Source organism: Nicotiana tomentosiformis, chromosome 12 (assembly GCF_000390325.3).
Source record: "Nicotiana tomentosiformis chromosome 12, ASM39032v3, whole genome shotgun sequence".
NCBI lineage: Eukaryota > Viridiplantae > Streptophyta > Magnoliopsida > Solanales > Solanaceae > Nicotiana > Nicotiana tomentosiformis.
In genome coordinates, this window is record NC_090823.1 from 26348254 (window position 1) to 26370326 (window position 22073).

Sequence of the window (22073 nt, forward strand, 5' to 3'; positions counted from 1 at the left end):
CTTGTTGAGTAATTCTCATTCATTTATGCCATTATTGAGATTCTTGTACATATTGTGATTGAACCATAGGTTCTACGTTGTGGTAACTTTGGTATTGAGATTTTGGAAAATTGTTGTGGCATATGGGCACATGTGGCGTGAGTTGTTACGTATGCGGTGGTATAAGAATAGGGGTTGATACGCATGCAATGTGATAAGGTGGGATTTATACGTATGTTTCTAGTAGGGGAATTACTTGAAGGCACGCGGTGATATAAGTGGCTAAAAAACGTGTAGCTATTTCGGAAAAATAATTTTTAAAACTAAATGCAAGGCTCACGCAGTGACATAAGGAAAGATTGTGATTTGAGTTGTGAAATGTGAATACGAGGCGGTACCTCGGTTGTGATTCTTATTGTGCATCTTATATTAAAAAGGCTTATTGGTTGAACAGTTCTTGTTGTTTTCTTCATTTTCTTACTTGTATTATCCCGTATTTGATTACTTGTTATTCACATTATGTGTTCACTTCTCGTTGCCTTTCTTGCCTTAAATTATGTTGTTAGCCTACGTTATTATATTGTTCTGTTATCATTCTCTGTTATTGGTCTTTATTATACTCTTTTCAGTTTATTTTGTCCTAGTAGGTGTCTTGACCTGACCTCGTCACTACTCTACCGAGGTTAGACTTGATACTTCCTGGGTACCATTGTGGTGTACTCATACTATGCTTCTGCATATTTTTGTACAGATCCAGGTACATCTGTTCGTGCCAGTGATCATTCCGTCATTTTCGGAGACTTCAAGGTATACCTACTTGACATTCGCAGGCCTCAGAGTCACCTTCCGCCATTCTCTTATTAATGTTTATCCTCTATTCAAATAGTGTTGTATTAGACATTGTTATATATTTCTGTAGAGTTTATGACTCAATCTCATCGAATTTTGGGAAATGTTGCATTGTGGTTCAGTATTGAGATTCTTATGAGACTTATCAGTTTATATCTTCTTTTAGTCGTTACTTTTTTTGTTATTATCTTGTTTGTTTTGGCTTACCTAATCTTAGAGATTAGGTACCATCACGACATCGTAAGGTGAAAATTTGAGATCGTGACAGAATGCATATTCCTATCACTGCCTCGCATGATCGAGTGGTTGAGGATATTATTGATATCCATAGGAAAAAATCGATAAAAAGCTACCACCATGTTCCTCATCCATTAGAAGGGACAAGCACCAGAGGAAGCTACATGGTAACGATACGAAGACTTACGAAAATTCAAAGATAAAATCCGAGAGATAATGCAACTGCATTTCCCTATTATCGTTACAAAATTAGGTGGGGGAGAGTGTCATGAGCCGCCACGTTATCATGCCATCTAGGTGTCATTTGGCACATATTTTTGCTATGTGAAAAACTCACATAGGAAGGAAGCGAACACTTATGGGAAGGTTCTAGAAAAATATAGACATTTCTCTTGGAAGACCCTAGATCCCTATGGAGTTGTTAGGAAAATCCTTGGGATCTTCTAGTCTTTTAGAAAATTCTAAAGAAAAACCTTATTTTGTTAATATTAAGGACTTGTGTAACAATTACTATTTACACATGTGTCCCTAGGAGACTAGTATATAAAGGAAGTCATACATTTGTAACTCATCAAACAAATCAATCAAGTTCTCTATAATACTCAAAGTTTCATTTGGCAAAATTCTCTTGTCTTTCTTATCTAGCATTCCCTTAGTGATCTTGAGTGTGATAAGACTGACTTGGCATAATAAGAAATGTAGCAAGTTGTCAACAAGAAATGTAGCAAGTTGTCAAGTGTGCACGTACATTTAATTTAAGACTAAGGACGTGACACTGAGTATATTGTGTTTTCTACCACTCCTGAGCACAAATCGTCTTCTACTTCTTTCACCAAATCATAAGTAGAGAAAGGAACTTCAAATTTTGTTAAAGTTCCTATTCATAAATTATACTTTTATATGTGCCCGTTTCAAAGCGTGGTGAAATATTGCATATACTATAGTAGTGCATGTAGAGTATGAATAACAACGTCTTCATAAAAAATAAAAAAAAATCATCTCATTCTTTGGCGAAGGAACATTTTTACTTAAGACGTGCATGCCATATCTTGAATTTATTCCTACAAAGTTTATTTTAAAATCTTAGCAACAAAAAGTCTCAGAAATTAGCAATATTGCATAACAAATATAATCAATGATTGGTATAATCGGATAAAGCATATTACATACCTGGAAATAAATATCCCCTAAATTCAAATACCAACGAACATTTCATATGCTGAGTTGAAAACTAAGGACGGATATGATAACAATAAGAGTAACGACAAGAGTAACTTTTTGTTGTCCAACTTCTCATAGGACAAAGTTAAAGTCAAGTCAGAAATCAACAACCTACTTGGCCAAAGCTCCAAAAATTATTTTTTGTAGTAACAATTAGTGTTTGATCAAATTTTTAAAAATTATTTCTAAATATATTTTTTTCAAAAATATTTTTCAAAAAAGTACTTTTAAAGAGAACTATTTTTTTTTACTTCTTCAAAATTACTTTTACTTCTACTTAAAAGTATTTTTTTTTTGTCCTCTAAAAGATTGGCCAAGCATTCCAACTTTTAAAAAAAAGCTTTGGCTTGGAGAAGCTTTGACCAAACCGGCTACAAGTTTACTGTGAACGCTACTGCTTCTTTTTTGCATATTTCTTTCGGCCAAAGGCCTATCGAAAACAATAACGCTGCCTTCTCAAGATATAGAAAACATAATTCTGCCTTCTCAAGATATCGAAAACATCAACTCTGCCTTTAAGGTAGGAGTAATGTTGGCGTACACTACGCTCCCAGACCCCACTCGTGAAATTACACTGAGTATGTTATTGTAATTACATATACTGAACGATCCCACTGACTAGTTTCAACAAATTCCTTGTAACTTGAAGCACGACATGCTAATATCATTACAGAAAAATACAACTTTACTTTCCGAACGGAAATTCATTTCACAAAGATCGCAAACAAACTATGAACACAGAACAAACTATCCAATGAAGTATCAACACACAATGCAAAACTAACTAAAATCCTAAGTACAAACTATCAACACAGACCAACTATCCAATGAACTATCCCCAGTTACAATTTATAACAAAATGAAACGACGTGGTAATTGCAAATGTTCATATCATACTGAAGAGGAACCTGTTTTAGACACATGAGATAACGCGTCCTCAAACTGATGGTCATCGGACTTCCCTGCACTCAAGCATGGTGGAATAAAAGATCTGAAGACAATATCCATGTTCGGGACTTCTTTTAGTTCGTGGGAAATGACTTCGAGGGCTGGAGATACAAAGAACCGACGGAATTTCTTCTGACAAATGAACGCGAAGATCAAGGAGAATATTGGAAGTGGAAACAAAACTGGAGTAGGCGCGAACTTTTTAACTCCAAAGTAACCGCACATGGTAACTTGATACAAAATCAAGGTAGCTAACATCCGCGTGTGAATATGGGGCCACATTCTTCCGTAGCTCTCGAATGAAGGAACGTACACTTTCAGTGCCTGTTTGAAGACAAATTTAGGAGAGAATAAATGAGATTAAAAAACCACCATGCTCTTATATACGATCCTGCATTTATGAGTAACAACAACCAACCAATCCAGTAAATTCCACAAGTGGGGTTTGGGGAAGGTAATTCGTACACAGACATTACCCCTACCTTTATAAGATATAGAGGTTGTTTGTGACAGACTCTCAGCTCAAGAACGGTGAAAAAGAAGCAATGAACAAATAATAGCAACAACAAGGTAATAGGCAACAGAAGCAAATGGCAAAGCGTGTAATAACAAAGATCTAGGAACACGAAAATACAAGAATAGTGTCAATACTACCGGTAAGTAGGGGTGTACAAACCAAACTGATAACCCGGAAAAAAAACCCGACTAGTGGTTTGGTTTGACTTGGTTTGGTATTGAAAAATAAAACCCGACCATAATAGGGTTGGTTTGGTATTAACTAAAAAGAGTCAAACCGAAACCAAACCAACCCGACATTACATGTATACATATTTTATATATTAGATAGATAAAAATATTTATTAGAATGTATAAAAATATTTCTTAATTTTTTTTATAATTTTTGTATTTAGCATAATATTTTAAATTGGTTTTATAGCCCATGTAAATGTTTGTTTTTGTCTGGCCCATAAAAGAATAATTGAGCCCAAACCAAAACCTAGTCCTAAAGCAAAACTAGATTAGTCCTAAAGCTGTTCTAAAACACTTAAACAATTGAAATCATTTTGTCTCTTCTCCAAAGGCAAGAAACCCTTTCGTTCCATTCCAAAACCCCCCAATTAGCTCAAACCCTATCAACTCTCTTTTGCTCTCATCGGTACAGCTCTTTCCTTTCTCATTTTACATGTTTTCTTTTAGCTGCATGCATACGCCTTGCTTTTTCCCAATTAACTAAGATTTTTCGTTTTCCGATTAGCGAGTTGTTTTGCAAATCTGTTGTATTCCTCCTTATTATTGAATTCATTTGTTTATTTTGTTTTTCTTAGATGATTAACATGAGTAATTGACTGTTACTTAAAAAGATATTGAAACTTTTTTTACTTATATTTTAAATCATTTGGTTAAATAATATGGATTATGTAAAATTAAAAGTGATGTATTTCCTACATTATTTCTTACATTGATGTATTTCCAAGGAATATAAGTTTGAAGACATGTTAGAGGAAGTCTAGAAAATTGAGCAAGTTGAAGAAGGTAATAATTTATATTCAATTGTTAATGAGTATAGTTATTTTTTTATATTATTTAATATTAAATATGTTAAGTAAGACCTACCCGCTTTATTGAGCATTTTCATTCACTGAAGCAACTTGAACAAATTATTTCTTTTCTTTCGGAATATGCATACTCACCTTTGAGGATTGATTAGAGGGATAGTTAACTACAATTTGCTTCATGATTATTTTTGAAATCTTTACTATTTTAAGGTAATTAATTAAAAGAAAGTTGGTGCATGGTTTTTAATCGATTAAGAAGCTTTTGTATTACATTGTTTCTTTAAGGTTCAGTTGATTTGATAGTTGAAGAAATTAGACTTTTTACAATACTTAAAGCAATTGATTTGTCCATGATACTCTAACCTGCTCTTTCTAATTATTTATCTAAGGTTCAATTGAAGTTAGACATGTCAATTGCTTTAAGCTTTTATTAGCATTTTAGTGTAAAGTGAAAAATAATTTATAAAGTAGAGACCTTTATAAAGTGGAACCATACAACCTATTGACTAGCATAGTTGAGGTCAATGCTAAAAAATAAAAACATGGTTGTTATTGGTAAAATTGTATTTAGGGCTATAGAAATATTTGGAGCACAAGTTTATCGGAAAAAACCCGATACAATTGATTTGGTTTGGTCTATAGATTTAAAAACCCGATACAATTGATTTGGTTTGGTAATTGCAAAATCCGAACCAACCCGACCTATGTACACCCCTACCGGTAAGAATGACACCATGTAATAACAAGGAACTACCTGTATTTAAGAGTAGTTTTTTTATTTTGGTTTAACGACTTGTACATCTATATAAGAGTACATGTGAAACTTGTATATCTGTATATCCATTTTGGGTATAGATGATTCATATAATCAACCTACTAATTTGGAATTAAAGCTTAGATCAGTATAAACATTAGACACCAGAACAACTACTCTGTCTGTTTCATTTTATATCAAGGTATTTGATTCAGTACAGAGTTTTACGTACCAAAAGTACCCTTAAAACGTGTGGTCTTAAACATGTAAATATGAAAAAGCATTATTCTTTCCGGAATAAACTAAAACTAAAAAAGAAAGTGAGATATAAATGAAACATAGGTTATTCACCTGATTCCGTAGTAGAAGCCAGCCAAGACCGAAGTAAACCACTCCAAACGGTAAAATTATGGGAGCTATGACGGAATAGCATAGGACAATCGTCATAATCAGCATATCACTGGGAAATCGAGTTGCATAGCCTAGATCGCCAGGAGCCCAAGCCTCTTTTATCTCAGCTTCAATTTTGCACAGATACTTCTTCTTGAGATGGAATATGATTAGAGGAACTATTCTGGACAGCTCCAGCCCATAGCCGACAAAGAACCTGCGATCAACAAATTATATCAAATGGAGAAGCAGAATGGAAACTACCAGCCAAAAAATTAAGATTCAGGACCATAAAACACCTTGAATTGTGCAAAGAGAATAAACTTCAACAAACCATTATTGAGATTAAAAGGAGAATTAACATTCTCTTCACTAGCTATACCATTCTGAACCGAGCTTTAACACCACAGAAGCACACGCTTAATAAAAATAATGACTCAACCTCAACAAAGAAAATACTATTCAGAGTAAGGTTTTCATCAAAGATCAGAAGACATATCGGCGACAACTCATGACAGCATACTGTTACAAAAAAAGGATAAAAGAGTAGCTGCGAAAATAAAAGGGAAAGCATGCTATAGACTTACTTCAAAGCGACAAAGGTCAAGAAGAAAGTTGCATTCTGTGGAAGGCTTTCTGCCAATACACGAAAAATAGAGTTGGGATCGTTCTCAATGCTCTTGAAGGAACTGAATAGAGTTCCACCGAGAGTAACACCAATAAATACATTAAGCACTGAGAAATAAAAATATTTCCCTGAAGCAGCTCTTGTCACATGGCTTTCTGAAGGGATGCCCTCTGCTTTGGATAGAAACATAAGAAACTTTGGCAACAAAGCCAAAAATATGATGAGTGCAAGTTGAGGCAAATATGCTTCTAGCACTGTCTTGATTGCCTTCTGATTAACTACCGGTTTCAAAAACGGGAGAAGCTTCACCAGATTGTCTAGAGTTGTTAATGCAGAGATGAATCCAATCGGAATCATGTAAAAGAATATGGTCAGGAACACAACAACGTACACAACATACTGCCGGATTATTCTCTCATAAAACGTTTTTGGAAGATTAGTCCAAATCAACTGCCGTGGTTCTGGGGCGTCTATAACGGTCCACCTGTCAACTATAGGGGCGTGTAAATTCTGTGATGCAGAAGCTGCAGCCACCCTTTTGTTGAAAAAGACGAGCGCAGAAGATTGCTGTTTCTCTTTGAGAGTCAACTTTTGTTCAACTTCCAACTGTTGGATCAACTCCTTAATCTTATCATTGTAGAATTCAATTGAATCTACCTTTTCACCAACAATACCAAGGAAACCAGTTTTATGCGAGGGTTTTAGTGCATCAGGATTAGTTTTCTTCGACTCCTCATAGATAGCTTCAGCACGTGCAAGCTTCTTTTTGTACCCTTCCAACTCTTCATAAATTTTGTTTACCTCCTTATTGTTCGTCACCACCATTGACCGATAAAATGTGTCGGGGTAGATTGCTCTAAAGAATGAATCTATCTGCTCTTTTTTACTTTGACCAACAGCAGCAGGAGGAATATCCCTGACAAGAATAACAAATTGATCGGCTCTGATTTCTGGAGACATAAGAGCTTTAGCTCTCAATTCTGAAACATGTTTGTATGCTTTCCATAAAAGGTAGTAAGTAACAACAGAAACCCAATATGTTGCAACTATAAATGCCCACAACCGCGGGCCTGAATTCTGCAACAGCAATGAGAATATAAGGAAATATTAGAATTCATCGAGCGACAATAAAACAAAGAAGTTTGGTTAAACATAGCAAGTTTTGTTAAATTGGACATAATGGCCATAAAATAGACCCTGCAGTCTAAATAGCGCTGCAATATCAAATTAGGCTAAGTTAAAACCATAAGACAGTCGTGGTTTAAATATATCTATGGATAAGGCTAAGGAAAGGTCAAAAGAACTTACGCCGACTTGTCCCATAGATAACCTATCAAGTTCATTGAAAGTCCCCTTGCTGGTGGTATTGGCCGCCTTGATACTATGATCAGTTGAAGCAACTGGTAGAAGTACAGGCAGCAGTATAATGCCGGAGAAGACAAATATTCCCAAGGCTGAAAAAATAAATGGTGTTATAAAATAATTTACACTATCATGCTGAGTTTAGCATAAAAAACACTAATGCAAATGAACCCTCACATTTGAGGTTTCAACAACTTGGCTACACTAATGACTTCTGAAAACGGTACATTTCATAAGTTAATGGTTACCTAAGTTGCATCGACTCTTCGATTTTGGTGCCGTCCCCATCCAGATACGGGATACATCCCGGATTCGGTCAACTGACTTCGGACACTTTGACCGGAGTCCATCGACAAATTCGGGAGAAAAATTGAAATTTTGATTTCTCAAAATCAAAAATAAAACAACTTTAATAATGTCCATCTTGGAGAATAAAAGATTGAATTGTACAATATGTAAGTTTTTCACAGAATATCTCTCAAAATTAACAATATTTTTATAGCTCTACTTTTTATTAGCCGAATCCCGTACCCGTATCCATATCCGGATCCGCACCCCCGAATCTTAAAATTTAGATTTTGCCGAATCCGATACTCGGGTCTGTCCCAGTATCGGAAACCCGCACCTGAGTCCGAGCAACTTAGATGGTTACAGCTGCTTGTACTACAACAACAAATGCCACAATTCTAAGATTTTTTTTTTTTTTGAACTGGGAATATGTTAGAAAGTATACAAATAATATCAACTACTACGACTAGTACTATACTTAGGTAGACGAACACAATTCTAAACTAGTTGGGATCCATTATATGAGATCCTCCGTATCCAAAAAAAAGAATTTTAACTTGCTTGAAATTTGAACCAAAACCAAATGCAAACAGCTCAAATTTTCTTGTTTTTCACCCCAACTACCTCTACTCTTCGCAAAAGTAAAGGATATACTTGGTAGTTATAGAAAGGACTAAGGGGTTAGTGAACTAATTTATCATTGAGACCAACAATGGATTTGAATAATACACTTTTTGGAACCAATAAGTATTTCCCTCAACAGAAAACATGCCAGTAGATACTAGATAACAACAATAAATTAGAAAATAGAAATTATTTCCAAAAAAAAGGAGAAAATAAAACAGGGGATAGTAACAAATCGAAAATGCATCAATATTATTAGAACGACTACAAGTAATTTACTTAGTGAAGTTATCCACTTTCTTTTTAGACTTCAACTAACGTAAACTATTAAGTCATCTAAATGAGATGACGAATAACTGCCTGCTTATAAGAAGTGAAACTGGTTACCAATAAAATAAGGCCGACAACTTACTATATATAAAAATTCTTTGCAGTTACAGTGTGTGTATGTAAGTTAAATCCTTCTCCAAAATTTTTTTTTTTTTTTTTTGTACTTACCACCAAAATCCCTTCTTTGTAAGTAAAGTAGATCCTAGAAAACTGGTTGAATTAGTTTACTTTGAGAGCAAACCACTTGAATTCCACATTATGCTTCCTACCAAACTCTCTACCCCACAAAACTAACCAAAATCTAAAAGTACCAAACCAAAAATTTACCAAAATAAGCCTGTGAAAATGTAAAAATACATAAACATCCACTTTAAATAACAATAATATTTCTCAAAATTGAGCTTAAGCTCTATGCACGGACAATGTAAAATAACTATATATAATAAGCATTACTCGGTAACCAAAATAAAATGATAAATACCCTACTATAACAGGTCAAATCATACTGATGGTGTGTAAAAATTATTTACGTTAGTACATAAAACTTAAATCCCTCAAAATTTAACATAAAACAGAATTTAAAAAGAAGGGAAATTTAATCATTTACCAGTGCCAAGGAAAACAAAGTAGACAGCAGTATCAACTCCAGACATGTTGATGATATCAGTTTCAGATGAGGACATAGCTTCTCGGATCCAAGAAAATGGGTTGCGGGTCATGTACCCGCCTTCAACCGGGTTCATACCTTTAAGGATCCGATTTGGATAGTACACCTCAGCATTCCCTGGTTTTCTTGAAAGCCATGTGAATAACAGCATCAAAACCACAAATATTATAAAGGAAGTTCCTAAAGATGTCAAGAATGATGGAAAATCCATCTGGGGTCTTCTAAATATTCAATCTTTTAACTGTTTTGGCTCTCAAAATGCAATCTTTACTCTGTTTTGGTTCTCAAAATGCAACCTTTTCTCTGTTTTGGCTCTCAAAATGCAATTTTTTCCTCTGTTTTGGCTCTCAAAATGCAATCTTTTGTGTGTTTTTGGTTCTGGGGTCTGCTCAAAATACAATCTTTAGTGTGATTTTGGTTTGTATTAATGCTTCATAATATGCTTTTTGGTTTTGGGTGTTTTTTTTCAGTTTTCAAGAAGGTGAAGAGGGCTATTTGTTAAAGAGCATTGAAGGCTGGGAAATAAAGTAACCGTTAGAAGGGAAAATGGAGTAGTTTTGAAACTATGATTTTTGCTTTTTACGTAGATAAAGAAAATATCTAGCTACTTCATGATTGGAACTTGTGAAATGTGGGGTTTTATATTGTTAAAAGATGTTTCAGTGTGTGAGAATTGAGATTACGTGGGAATAATGTGTGTGTTATGTGTTGTTTTTCTTTATCCAACTCTCTCTGTCGACTTCCTTAATGCAGAAAGAGGAAAGAGGTGAAGGGAAGTTGAAGAAAATTGAAAGGAGAGAGAGAGGTGATAGTGAAGCAAAGTATAGGTGGCAGATTTTTGACAAAGTAAAAGGAAAGTGTTGTTTTTGCCTGTCTAAAATGACTAAATTACCCTAGCTGTAAATTGTGATTGCTTTTTTTTTTTTCCTTCTAAAGTAAATGTTTTCAGCATTTTAAGCTACCTATGGAATATGAATTCATCAAGTAAAATATTTTCCACCAAATCAAAATGCATCCTAGTGTTGGAAAAAAAAAAGACAATTTGGTATATAAAGTATTCTGTGTTCGAAAAAGGATCGCACTCTAAGAAAATATCACGTAGATAATCTATTTTGATATAAGCATCTGATTATACAGCGTACAATTTTATTTTTTTTTTTGATTAACTAATATTGAAACTTAAAAAGAAAGGGAAAAAGACGGCCAAAATGATTCTAAATATGATAATTAGTTGGTGGGGAAGGGGAGGAAAATGATTGTAGTAATAGTTTAATGTTTTATTTTAGTAATTACCACTAGTATATAGCTTTTGTCTCTTCAACATCTTTTGCTTTTGTTAGCATAAGTGTGGATTATAAAGTTCCACGTATACCTCCATTATTTAAATTGTTGATGTGATTAAAGGTGTGTGAAAAAACAGAAATATTCATTAAAAAAATTAAATGGATTCAAAATTTGACTATATTATTTTATTTTTGGATTCTCTTTAGATTTTAACAATTAACCTTTTAGATAATGAAAAGATCATAAGGCATCCTATATTTTCACCTAACGAGGATCTGAATTGGAATAATTTAAATTTTAATAAGTCATTAAATGTATTTGGTTTTTCATCTTCAATCACTTATCAGTTCAGAATAGAACAGATTTAATTAATGTTGTATCGAGGATTAAATTATTAAGACATAAATTATTTAAAATTTCATGCAATATATTGAAATATTTTTACTTAATAGAGATCTGAATAATTAAATTTTCAATAAATTATTAAATGTGTTTACTTTTTTTCAGTTTCAACCACTTATCAGATCAGAATAGAACATGTTTATTTAGTTTTATAAAATAGGATTTCGTTAAGATGTAATTCACGTAAAATTTCAGGCAACACACTTTGTCCATTATCACCGCGTAATTAACCATTACTACTGTTGCCAACAACCACCTCCATCGTCAATTAGCATCGCCGCTATCTTTTACTACTATAATGTATTTCATCAAACATATAATTTTTATAATCGTGTAAATTAAGTTTGTTTAATATTTCATAAATATAATATCTCATTATTTTTTCTCTGTCGTGACAAGACGAATCAGCATTCAGCGTTAGCAAAGTGTGGGACTGACGACAAAAATCAGAGTTTGGAAGATAGTGAAACTTGTTAACGTTACCAACAGTGACTAAGCCAGCTGATGCTAATCTTCAATTATCTAGATGACACGTGGACAGTTACACTCCCTTGCCGACAGGACTTCGCTGGCTAGTTAATGGGTTATTACAAGTGGATAACTGTAGGGCCCTCACTGGCTTTTCTAACAACTACACCCTCCGTTTCAATTTATGTAAACTTATTTGACTAAGTACGAAATTTATTAAAAAATAAATATTTTTTAAATTTATGGTCTTAAAAAAATCAAAAAAGGTTCCATAGTATTTATGTGGTTATAAAAGTTTCTCATTAAGGATAGAATTGAAAGTTTAAGCTAAATTATTTCTAAATTTAGAAAGGAATCATTCTTTTTGAAAATTAAAACGGACAAAAAAAGAAATAGATTCACATAAACTGGAACGGAGGGAGTAGCTAGTTTATTTTTTTGTTTTCCATTTGAAATTTAGTAGGCGTTTGGACATATGAATTGTAAAATTCGAAAAAATGGTAAAAAAATTTTCAAGTGAAAATGGTATTTGAAATTTAAAGTTGTGTTTGGACATAAATTTCAATTTGGGTTGTTTTTGAATTTTTGTGAGTGATTTGAGTGAAAATTTTGAAAAACAGCTTTTCTAAATTTTTCAAATTTTCGAAAATTTCCAAAATATATCTTCAAGTAAAAATTAAAAAATTTCTGAATAAATGCTGATTTCGAAAAAAGTGAATTTATTTTAGAAAAAACTTCCATCAAATTTTATGTCCAAACGGGGTTTAGAATATTCACGATAGATTCTGATTAATTCGAATTAGTGTCATAATATTTATTAAAAGAGAAGTGTTAAATATTTCCTTTCCTAAAATCTTAATTAAGGATAAAGCGATTCTATCCACACCATTACAATCCTTAATAGTCAAATATAGGGGTAAAATTAGATTTTCGATTATATGTTCAGTCAAAGTCAGTAATATTAATCCAAATTCTGTATTTATCAGCCTTGTGTTTGTTATTCGTTTTAGGATCCACTTAACTCTAATTCACATCTATGTAAAATCCAATAAAGAAGAAAAGAAATTTTGTCAGAATCTTTTTTATTTTTACGATTCAAATCTGAAATCTTTGATTGAGGAGAAAGGAATTATATCCTTTATATTACTATCTTTGATGATTCGAAACCCCACACTGGCTTTTCTTACAAGTAGTGTAATTCTTTTTGAAATTCTATTTTGAATCTGACTTTTTCGCTTATTACGTTGTCAAAGTTTTTTTTTTTTTTTTGTGGGGTTCGATAGTTTTGATTGGAGGGGTTCCTCCACGAGCAACGTGGTGGCACGTAAGACTTGTGATTTAGAGAGTTTGGGCAGTTAACAGAAAAACGGATGCACTATATCCCTTCTCTTCCTTTGTGGATAAGGATGAGTTGAATCCATGTTTCATATTCTACAAGTCATTACTTCCATTTCAGTTCACGTACGCGCCGACCTACAAGCCCTGTTACGGATTCGATCTAATCCAATAATTTTATACGAATAATATATTTATATTAAAAAATTTATTAAATATAAATAAATATTAAATTTAAAATTCAGTTATTAGTACTTGAAATAATCATTCTAGAATCACAAACTCATAAAGTTGAAATTCTGATTCCACCTCCAAATTTTATATGACGACATTTAATTGGTGGAAAATAAAGAGGAAAAATCACCTTGGCTAAATAGTAAATATATAGCATGTGAATTAACATATCATTCCATTCATATAAAAGTACGTTATTAAAAGTTAAATAAAAATATAAAACAGATGACATCGGGTTTCCGTTTTTGTAGCATGTATTTAAAATTTAATCACAATTTAAGAATATTGCAAACCTAGCCACAAAAATGACCTAGTGATGCATGGCCACTTCTTTCTTATACACGCTCTTCTTCTTTTAGAGTAGCAAAACATATGGTTCCCAGGGGTAAACTTGCTGTATTGTTTTATCAATACTCGATCTTGTGATTTTTTATAGACTGAATAGGCAAAATATATCACTTCTCCTTATTTATGCCAAGTTCCAAATAAGATAAAGACTCAAATATCACGATATATAACTTTCTATTTGCTGCTTCTCTGTTGCTTGTTCCTCAATACCATTGTGAATTTGTTGTACACAAAATCACGTATAAGTATAACAACATTCACCTTATGAAACATGTCATATTTGAACTGTGTCGAACGTCAAACTATTGGCCTGAAGTTTGAAAGATGGCATCGGGAACATCAGGTCATTGGTCTGAAAGTCAATCCAGATTTGTACCAAACTTTAGACCAAGAAGAAGAAGAACTACTTTATGGATTATCCTTATTCCAAATTTCAGCAACACCAAACCAATGTGAAATTGCTAAATGTATATTGTATATTAAATAGTAAATATTAAAAAAATTCATGCTAAATTCTTACGGTAAAACGCATAATAAATAGTAAAGAATAAATTATTTTTTTCATGCTAAATTCTTATGGTAAAACTCATAATAACATCATCGTCCTAATTTTTGCACTAATTTTTAAATTGCGTATATTTAATTAGTAACGTTAAAAAGTGGCTATTGGTTCAAATCACCCTAGTAAAATATTATTTATATTTTCTATATTACACCATCCGATAAAGCTAGTATGAATAGGAAGACGAAGCTAAATGACACTGCTCGACATGAAACCAATAGGTTGGTAGTCTATTTAGTCTATTGTAGTGACAAATAACTTTTAAATTATACTGGAACAGATTTTTTTAAATTTCAACAATAACAAAGTTACTCATTCTGTAATTTTAACGATGATAGCTTTTGTATACGGCTAAAATCGGTTTCGACCTTCATATGATTAGTCAAGATTGGAACATAATGGACCGAAGGTCATCCTCGTAATATCAGGTATGAGATCCAAAACCAGATTACCGAGCTCAAATTTCTGGGACCGACCAAATACCGAACTCGGAGTCATTACCGAGCTCGAATCCTAATCGAACTATGATGTGAAGCGGCGTTATCGAGGTTTAGAGCCAGAAACCGACCAATACCGAACCCAAGTCAATACCGGGCCCCGAGTCAATATCGAGCCTGAGTCAATATCGAACTCTAAATTTGGAAACCAACCAATATCAAGTCTGATCAAGATCGAGCCAAGGGACAAGAGCCGTTACAGACGCACTCAGGAGAGAGAATCTCGGCGAGAATTTGGGAAAAGTTATTCTATCATAGGTTCCCCACTATGTATTTTTAATTATATCCAAAGTAGGATCCCTCCACTATAAGAGGAATGTCTATTATTTCTGTAAGGATCCAAAAAAGAAGGCATGGATACACTCTCATATTATTGATATTCACAGAGAAAAACATACTGATATTTATATTGAGATTATCCTCTTGTGAGCTTTATACATAGATTCATCTTGCTTGTTCATAAAATAGCTTGCTATTTCAATTTGGTTGGTATTTCATTCTTCATACAGTCAATACCCAGTATATTTCTACTTACTTTCCGATTTGTGCCAAGTTGTACCTCGTATCCTTAGAATTACGTATAAATTCAACTCTATCCGCTTTTCGGGTAAACAGTTTGGCGCCCACCGTGGGGATAAGGATAACAGTGGTTGTTTGGTACGAATCTCTACATAACACACCATTTTATACTTGCTCTTGGAAGTATCTTTGATTTCGGATTGAAAACGACGAATTCTCAATTAATGGCCCTACCTATCGACAACGAAGCTGACCTTCAAGATGAGAACAACAACTTAAGCCCTGGGGGCGGAAGGCCACTCGTTGATCCCGTTGGAGCTCGGGTCGAAGAGCCAATAGACGTCAATTCACATGCGGCCATCGAGGCGAACCAACGTTCCGACCCTGAAAATAGCATTCATGGTGAAACTCGGTCTGCAGTTCGAAATACCCAAAACACTGAGGAAAACGAAATCAGTTTGCGTATGATCTTCGAGATGTTGCAAGCTCAATAAGTAGTAATAGCCCAGTTGCAGAGCCAAACCCAGGCACCGACCAGACTCGAACCTAGTCCACCCCATGAAGTCACCCACAAAACGGGACCAGCTATAGTAAGGTCAAATGAGCAAGAATTCGAGACTAATCCCGAAATTGTTAAGATGCTCGAAGAACTGACAAAACGAATAGAGTCAGGAGAAAGGAGGATCGAGGCAAACGACAGAAAAGTGGAAACATATAACTCCAGGGTCGTTCCATTATATTTAGCAATCTCGGGCATGCAAAACTTCTTTGGGATCGGTTTAGAAGCCGCGCTCGGGGGGAAAGGATTTTGTATGACTCCAGGGTTGATCAGATCTCGGGAGCACCACCGATATTGAAAGCCTTAGATTCCAAAAAATTCATACAAAATCCTTTCCCCCCGAGCGCGGCTTCTAAACCGATCCCAAAGAAGTTTCGCATGCCCAAGATTCCTAAATATAATGGAATGACCGACCCCAATGAACATGTCACCTCTTACACATGTGCCATCAAAGAGAACGATCTAGAGGACGATGAGATCAAATCTGTATTATTGAAAAAAATCGGTGAAACCCTATCAAAGGGAGCAATGATATGGTATCATAATTTACCATCTAACTCTATTGATTCTTTTGCTATGCTTGCAGATTCTTTCATAAAGTACATGTCGGGGCCATAAAAGTCAAGACCAGGAAGTCGGACCTATTCAAGGTAAGACAAAAGGATAGCGAGATGCTAAGAGAATTCGTATCTCGTTTCCAAATGGAATGAATGGATCTACCACTAGTCACAGACGATTGGGTTGTTCAAGCTTTCACTCAAGGTCTAAACGAACCAAGCTCGATGGCTTCAAGGCGGCTGAAGCATAACATGATCGAGTACCCAGCTATTACTTGGGCCGATGTGCACAATCGGTATCAATCCAAAATAAGAGTCGAAGACGACCAGTTGGGTTCTGGGTCCGATTTTAAAAGGGATATCGACCGAGATCCAAGGTCAAACAAGGATCGATATCGGTCATATAACGGAGATCGTAAGGGTAGCGAACCTTCACGCAACCCTGTACGAGGCAAAAAGAGAAATGATCGAGGCCAAGGGTCTCAGGGGCTGATGAACAGGAATAGGTTCGACAGGCATACCGGACCTAAGGAATCACCTCGGTTATCAGAGTATAACTTCAGAATTGATGCATCCTCTATCGTATCGGCTATCAGACGCATCAAAGATACTAAATGGCCTCGACCTATGCAGACCGATCCTGCCCAGAGGAATCCCAATCAAATGTGCGAATATCATGGCACTCATGGCCACAGAACGAAAGATTACAGGCAACTAAGAGATGAGGTAGCCCGGTAATTTAAAAGAGCACCTTCGAGAATTTTTAAGTGACAGGGCCAAAAACCATTTCAAAAACAAGAATTTCAATAGAAAAAACAAACAAGAAGAGCCACAACACATTATCCACATGATCATTGGTGGGATCGATACCCCCTAGGGGCCGGTGCTTAAACGCACTAAGATGACGGTTGTAAGAGAAAAGCGATCCCAAACTCAGGATTACACCCTTGAAGGAACCTTGTCCTTTAATAACGAAGACGCGAAAGGAATCATGCAATCACATAATAATGCACTGGTAATATCTGTACTTATGAATAAAACTCAAGTTAAACGTGTGTTAATTGCTCCAGGTAGTTCGGCCAACATCATTCGATCGAGGGTCGTAAAACAACTCGGTCTACAGAACCAGATCGTGCCCGCAACCTTGGTACTAAATGGATTCAATATGGCATGTGAAACTATTAAGGGCAAAATAATCTTGCTAGTTAACATGGCCAGAACCATCCAAGAAACGAAGTTCCACGTGATCGAAGGCGATATGAGATACAACGCCTGTTCGGAAGGCCGTGGATCCACAATATGAGGGTTGTACACTCGACCCTCCACTAGGTTTTGAAGTTCCCAACATTGTAGGGAATCAACATGGTCTGCGGGGAGCAACCGACCGCAAAAGAAATATTTGCCATCGACGAAGTGATTCCGGTGTCATCATTATCATCAGCAAAAGGATCGAATTCGAAGGAGGAACAGAATACCAAATAGCAATTACAAATATCAGCTTCGACCCAATTAGAGAATCAGAAGACTGACGAAGATGATGAAAATGTAATCCCTCGATCTTTCGTGGTTCCCGATGATTCCGACGCCACCCAATTAACAATCAAAAAACTGGAGCAAGTCATACTAATCGAATATCTACCCGAACGAAAGGTATACCTGGGCACGGGGTTAGATCCCGAGCTTAGGAGAAAGCTTATTCAATTTCTTATAGCTAACATAGATTGTTTTGCTTGGTCCCATCTTTACATGACAGGGATCCCACCGGGAATCACCACTCATAAGCTAAGCTTGGACCCAAAGTTCCACCCGGTAAAACAAAAAAGAAGGCCCCAGTCCGAGGTCAAACATGCCTTCATCAAAGACGAGGTAACCAAACTTTTTAAATAGGGTCCATTCGGGAAGTAAGATATCCCGAATGGCTAGCAAATGTGGTGGTAGTCCCTAAAAAGGGGAACAAACTTAGAATGTGTATATATTATAAAGACCTGAATAAAGCATGCCCTAAGGATTCTTTTCCTTTGCCTAATATTGATCGTATGATCGATGCCACAGCCGACCACGAGACTCTCAGTTTTTTCGATGCCTTTTCCGAGTACAACCAAATACAGATGAACCCGGAGGATCAGGGAAAGATCTCGTTTATCACTAAGTACGTGATTTATTGTTATAATATAATGCCATTCGGTCTAAAAATGCTGGTACAACTTATCAATGCCTAGTAAACCGAAAAGCAAATAGGAAAATTAATGGAGGTTTATATTGATGGCATGTTAGTTAAATCCATGCGAGCATAGGACCACTTAAAGCATTTGCAGGAAACTTTCGACATACTAAGGGAATACAATATGAAGCTTAATCCCAAAAAATATGTATTCGGGGTTGCCTCGGGCAAGTTTCTCGGTTTCATGGTGACCAATCGAGGAATCGATATTAACCCCGATAAAATTAAAGAAATCGAGGACATCACAATGGTAGATAATGTAAAGGCTGTACAAAGGCTAACGGGACGGATAACCGCCCTGGGACGATTCATTTCGAGATCTTCGGAAAGGATTCACCGGTTTTTCTCTCAACTTAAAAAGAAAGTCTTGGAGGTAGCTGTAAGTGGAGTCTTAATTCGAGAAAAGCGAGGTACGCAATTCCCTATTTATTATGTCAATCGAACTCTGGGCGAGGCCGAAACTAGATATCCACACTTAGAAAAATTAGCGCTTGCTTTAATAAGTGCCTCTAGGAAGTTAAAACCATATTTCCAATACCATCTGATACATGTTGTAACAACTTATCCTCTACAAACTATTTTACACAAACCTGAGCTTTCAGATCGATTGGCCAAATGGGCCATAGAGATCGGCGGGTACGACATCGAGTATCGACCTCGAACCGCTATCAAATCCCAAATCTTAGAGGACTTCGTGGCTGACTTTACGCTGGCCTTCGTACCAGAGATCGAAAAGGAATTACTGATAAAAGCGAGTACCTCTTAGGGAATCTGGACCCTCTTTACGGATGGTGCCTCGAACGCAAAGGGGTCCGGACTGGGCATCGTACTAAAATCGGCCACAGGTAATATAGTTAGACAATCTATTAAAACTACAAAATTGACTAACAATGAGGCCGAGTATGAGGCTGTGATTGTAGGTCTTGAACTAGCTAGAAGCTTGGGAGCCGAGGTCGTGGAGGCTAAATGTGATTCCTTCCTCGTGGTAAATCAAGTCAACGGGACTTTTGAAGTTCGGGAAGATCGAATGCAGAGGTACTTGGATAAATTACAAATGACTCTACATCGATTCAAAGAATGGACTTTGCAACATATACTTCGAGAGTAGAACAATGAGGCTGACGCTCTTGCGAACTTAGGTTCGTCGGTCGAGGATGACGAACTCCACTCGGGGACTGTCGTGCAACTCATGAAATTGGTAATCGAAGAAGGTCATGACGAGATAAACTCCACAAGTCTAACCTGGGATTGGAGAAACAAATATATAGAGTACTTCAAGAATGGGAAACGTCCATCGGATCCAAAGGAATTGAGAGCTCTACGCACAAAAGCTACATGGTTCACCTTATCCGATAATGGAACACTATTTAGAAGGACCTTCGCTGGTGCACTGGCAATATGTTTGGGACCGGGAGATACCGACTGCATCCTACGTGAGATTCACGAGGGCACTTGTGAAAATCATTCCGGTGCCGATTCGCTGGTCCACAAAGTAATCAGAGTAGGGTATTGTTGGACCGATATGGGCAAGGATGCAAGGGAGTTCATTCGAAAATGTGACAAATGCCAAAGGCATACGCCCATGATTCATCAACCCGGGGAACTACTCCACTTGGTCCTGTCTCCATGGCCTTTCATGAAATAGGGAATGGACATCGTCGGCCCCCTCCCATCGGCCCCAGGTAAGGCTGAGTTTATTTTGTTTATGACTGATTTTTTCTCTAAATGGGTTGAAACACAGGCTTTCGAGAATGTGAGAGAAAAGAAAGTAATAGACTTCATTTGGGACCACATCATATGTCGGTTTGGGATGCCATCCGAGATTGTATGTGACAATGGAAAGCAATTCATCGGCAGCAAAGTAACTAAATTTCTCGAAGACCACAAAATCAAAAGGATCCTATCAACACCTTATCATCCCAGCGGGAACGGACAGGCCGAATCGACCAATAAAACCATCATCCAAAATCTTAAGAGAGGATTAACCAACACTAAAGGAAAATGGAGAGCAATATTACCCAAAGTCCTATAGGCATACCGCACAATATCGAAATCCAGTATCGGAGCAACACCGTTCTCATTGGTTTACGGCACAAAAGCTCTTATCCCGGTAGAGGTTGGAGAACCTAACATCATGTTTCGATATGCAACTAATGATTCGAATAGCGAGACAATGAACACGAGCCTAGAATTATTGGATGAAAAATGAGAAGCAACTCTCGTCCGATTAGCCGCCCAAAAATAGCGGATCGAAAGGTATTATAATCGAAGAACCAATCTTCGATATTTTAAAATCGGGGACTTAGTGCTAAAGAAATTCACCCTCAACACCCAAAATCTAAATGAAGGAAAACTGGGTCCGAACTGGGAATAACTGTATCAGGTTCTCGAAATCATCGGAAAAGGATCCTACAAGCTCGGTGTAATAAACGACAAATAACTACCAAGCAATTGGAACGTGTCGCACCTAAAACGATACTACTGTTAAGGTACGACCCTTCTATGTTCATTTATATTTTGAAATTAACCCTTGCAGGTGTTCGACCAGAAACATGGATGGATTATCCAACTCGAAGACTTTAGGCCTGAAAGCATGCGTTGCACTCTTTTTTCCTTAGATCGGTTTTGTCCCAAATGGGTTTTTCGACAAGGTTTTTAATGAGGCAACCATTGATCGGGCTAACTTAGAACAATTCAACAGCATTCGAGGCCTCTTTACAATCAATCTCGGATACTGGGGGCATTACCCTCGAATATATCAAGTTCGATCATCAAGTTCGATGCAAGGAAGTTACTACATGACAACAGGGTTTCGATAGGAAAAAATATAAGAGCCAAAGGGTCAAAATGAACCATGCTCGTGTAGTTTTCTCGATGCCTGGTACAAATCATGAACACATGTATAATGACAGAAATTTCTTCTTTACCGATATTTCATATCTCAAAATCCACCCTCTACTTCGTGATCTATTATGTAAACAGGCTTAAGGGCCGATCATTACCCCATAAATAGGGGACTGCCAACCGAAAAATCAACGAGATCAAGCCCCATAGAAGCCTACGGGCTACATTATTTCAAGTTCGAGCAATCACTCACTCGACCATTAAGCCTACGGGCTACTCTTACTTCGAGTTCGAGTAATCATTCACTCGACTATTAAGCCTACAGGCTACTCTTACTTTGAGTTTGAGCAAACACTCACTCGACTATTAAAGCCTAAGGGCTACTCTTACTTCGAGTTCGAGTTAGCACT

At 36.2% G+C, this 22073-nt stretch overlaps 1 protein-coding gene across 2 annotated transcripts; it reads right to left on the reverse strand.

The window, feature by feature from the left end:
* Nucleotides 1–2908: 2908 nt before the first annotated feature.
* On the reverse strand, nt 2909–10646 carry LOC104104954 (CSC1-like protein ERD4). 2 transcript variants are annotated; one of them, XM_033658367.2, is made up of 6 exons: nt 10130–10646; nt 9774–10098; nt 7871–8016; nt 6522–7639; nt 5896–6151; nt 2909–3558 (listed from the first exon to the last, which is right to left on the reverse strand). In XM_033658367.2, the coding sequence occupies exons 2-6, from the start codon at nt 10042–10044 to the stop codon at nt 3178–3180; spliced, it is 2172 nt and encodes a 723-aa protein (XP_033514258.1). In that variant the 5' UTR covers nt 10045–10098; nt 10130–10646; the 3' UTR covers nt 2909–3177. The 2 variants fall into 2 exon arrangements, with proteins under 2 accessions (XP_033514258.1, XP_009611468.1); XM_009613173.4 differs by lacking the exons at nt 9774–10098; nt 10130–10646 and adding an exon at nt 8173–9572.
* Between the last annotated feature and the right edge of the window lie 11427 nt (nt 10647–22073).

Bases quoted from the DNA above. Each gene is read 5' to 3' on its own strand.
- LOC104104954 (XM_033658367.2), bottom strand. From the start codon at position 10,044: ATGGATTTTCCATCATTCTTGACATCTTTAGGAACTTCCTTTATAATA. The intron at 7,640-7,870 runs GTAAGTTCTTTT...TTGCTGTTGCAG, and splicing joins TATCTATGGGACAAGTCGGC to AATTCAGGCCCGCGGTTGTG. The intron at 3,559-5,895 runs GTGAATAACCTA...GTCTTCAAACAG, and splicing joins GGCTTCTACTACGGAATCAG to GCACTGAAAGTGTACGTTCC.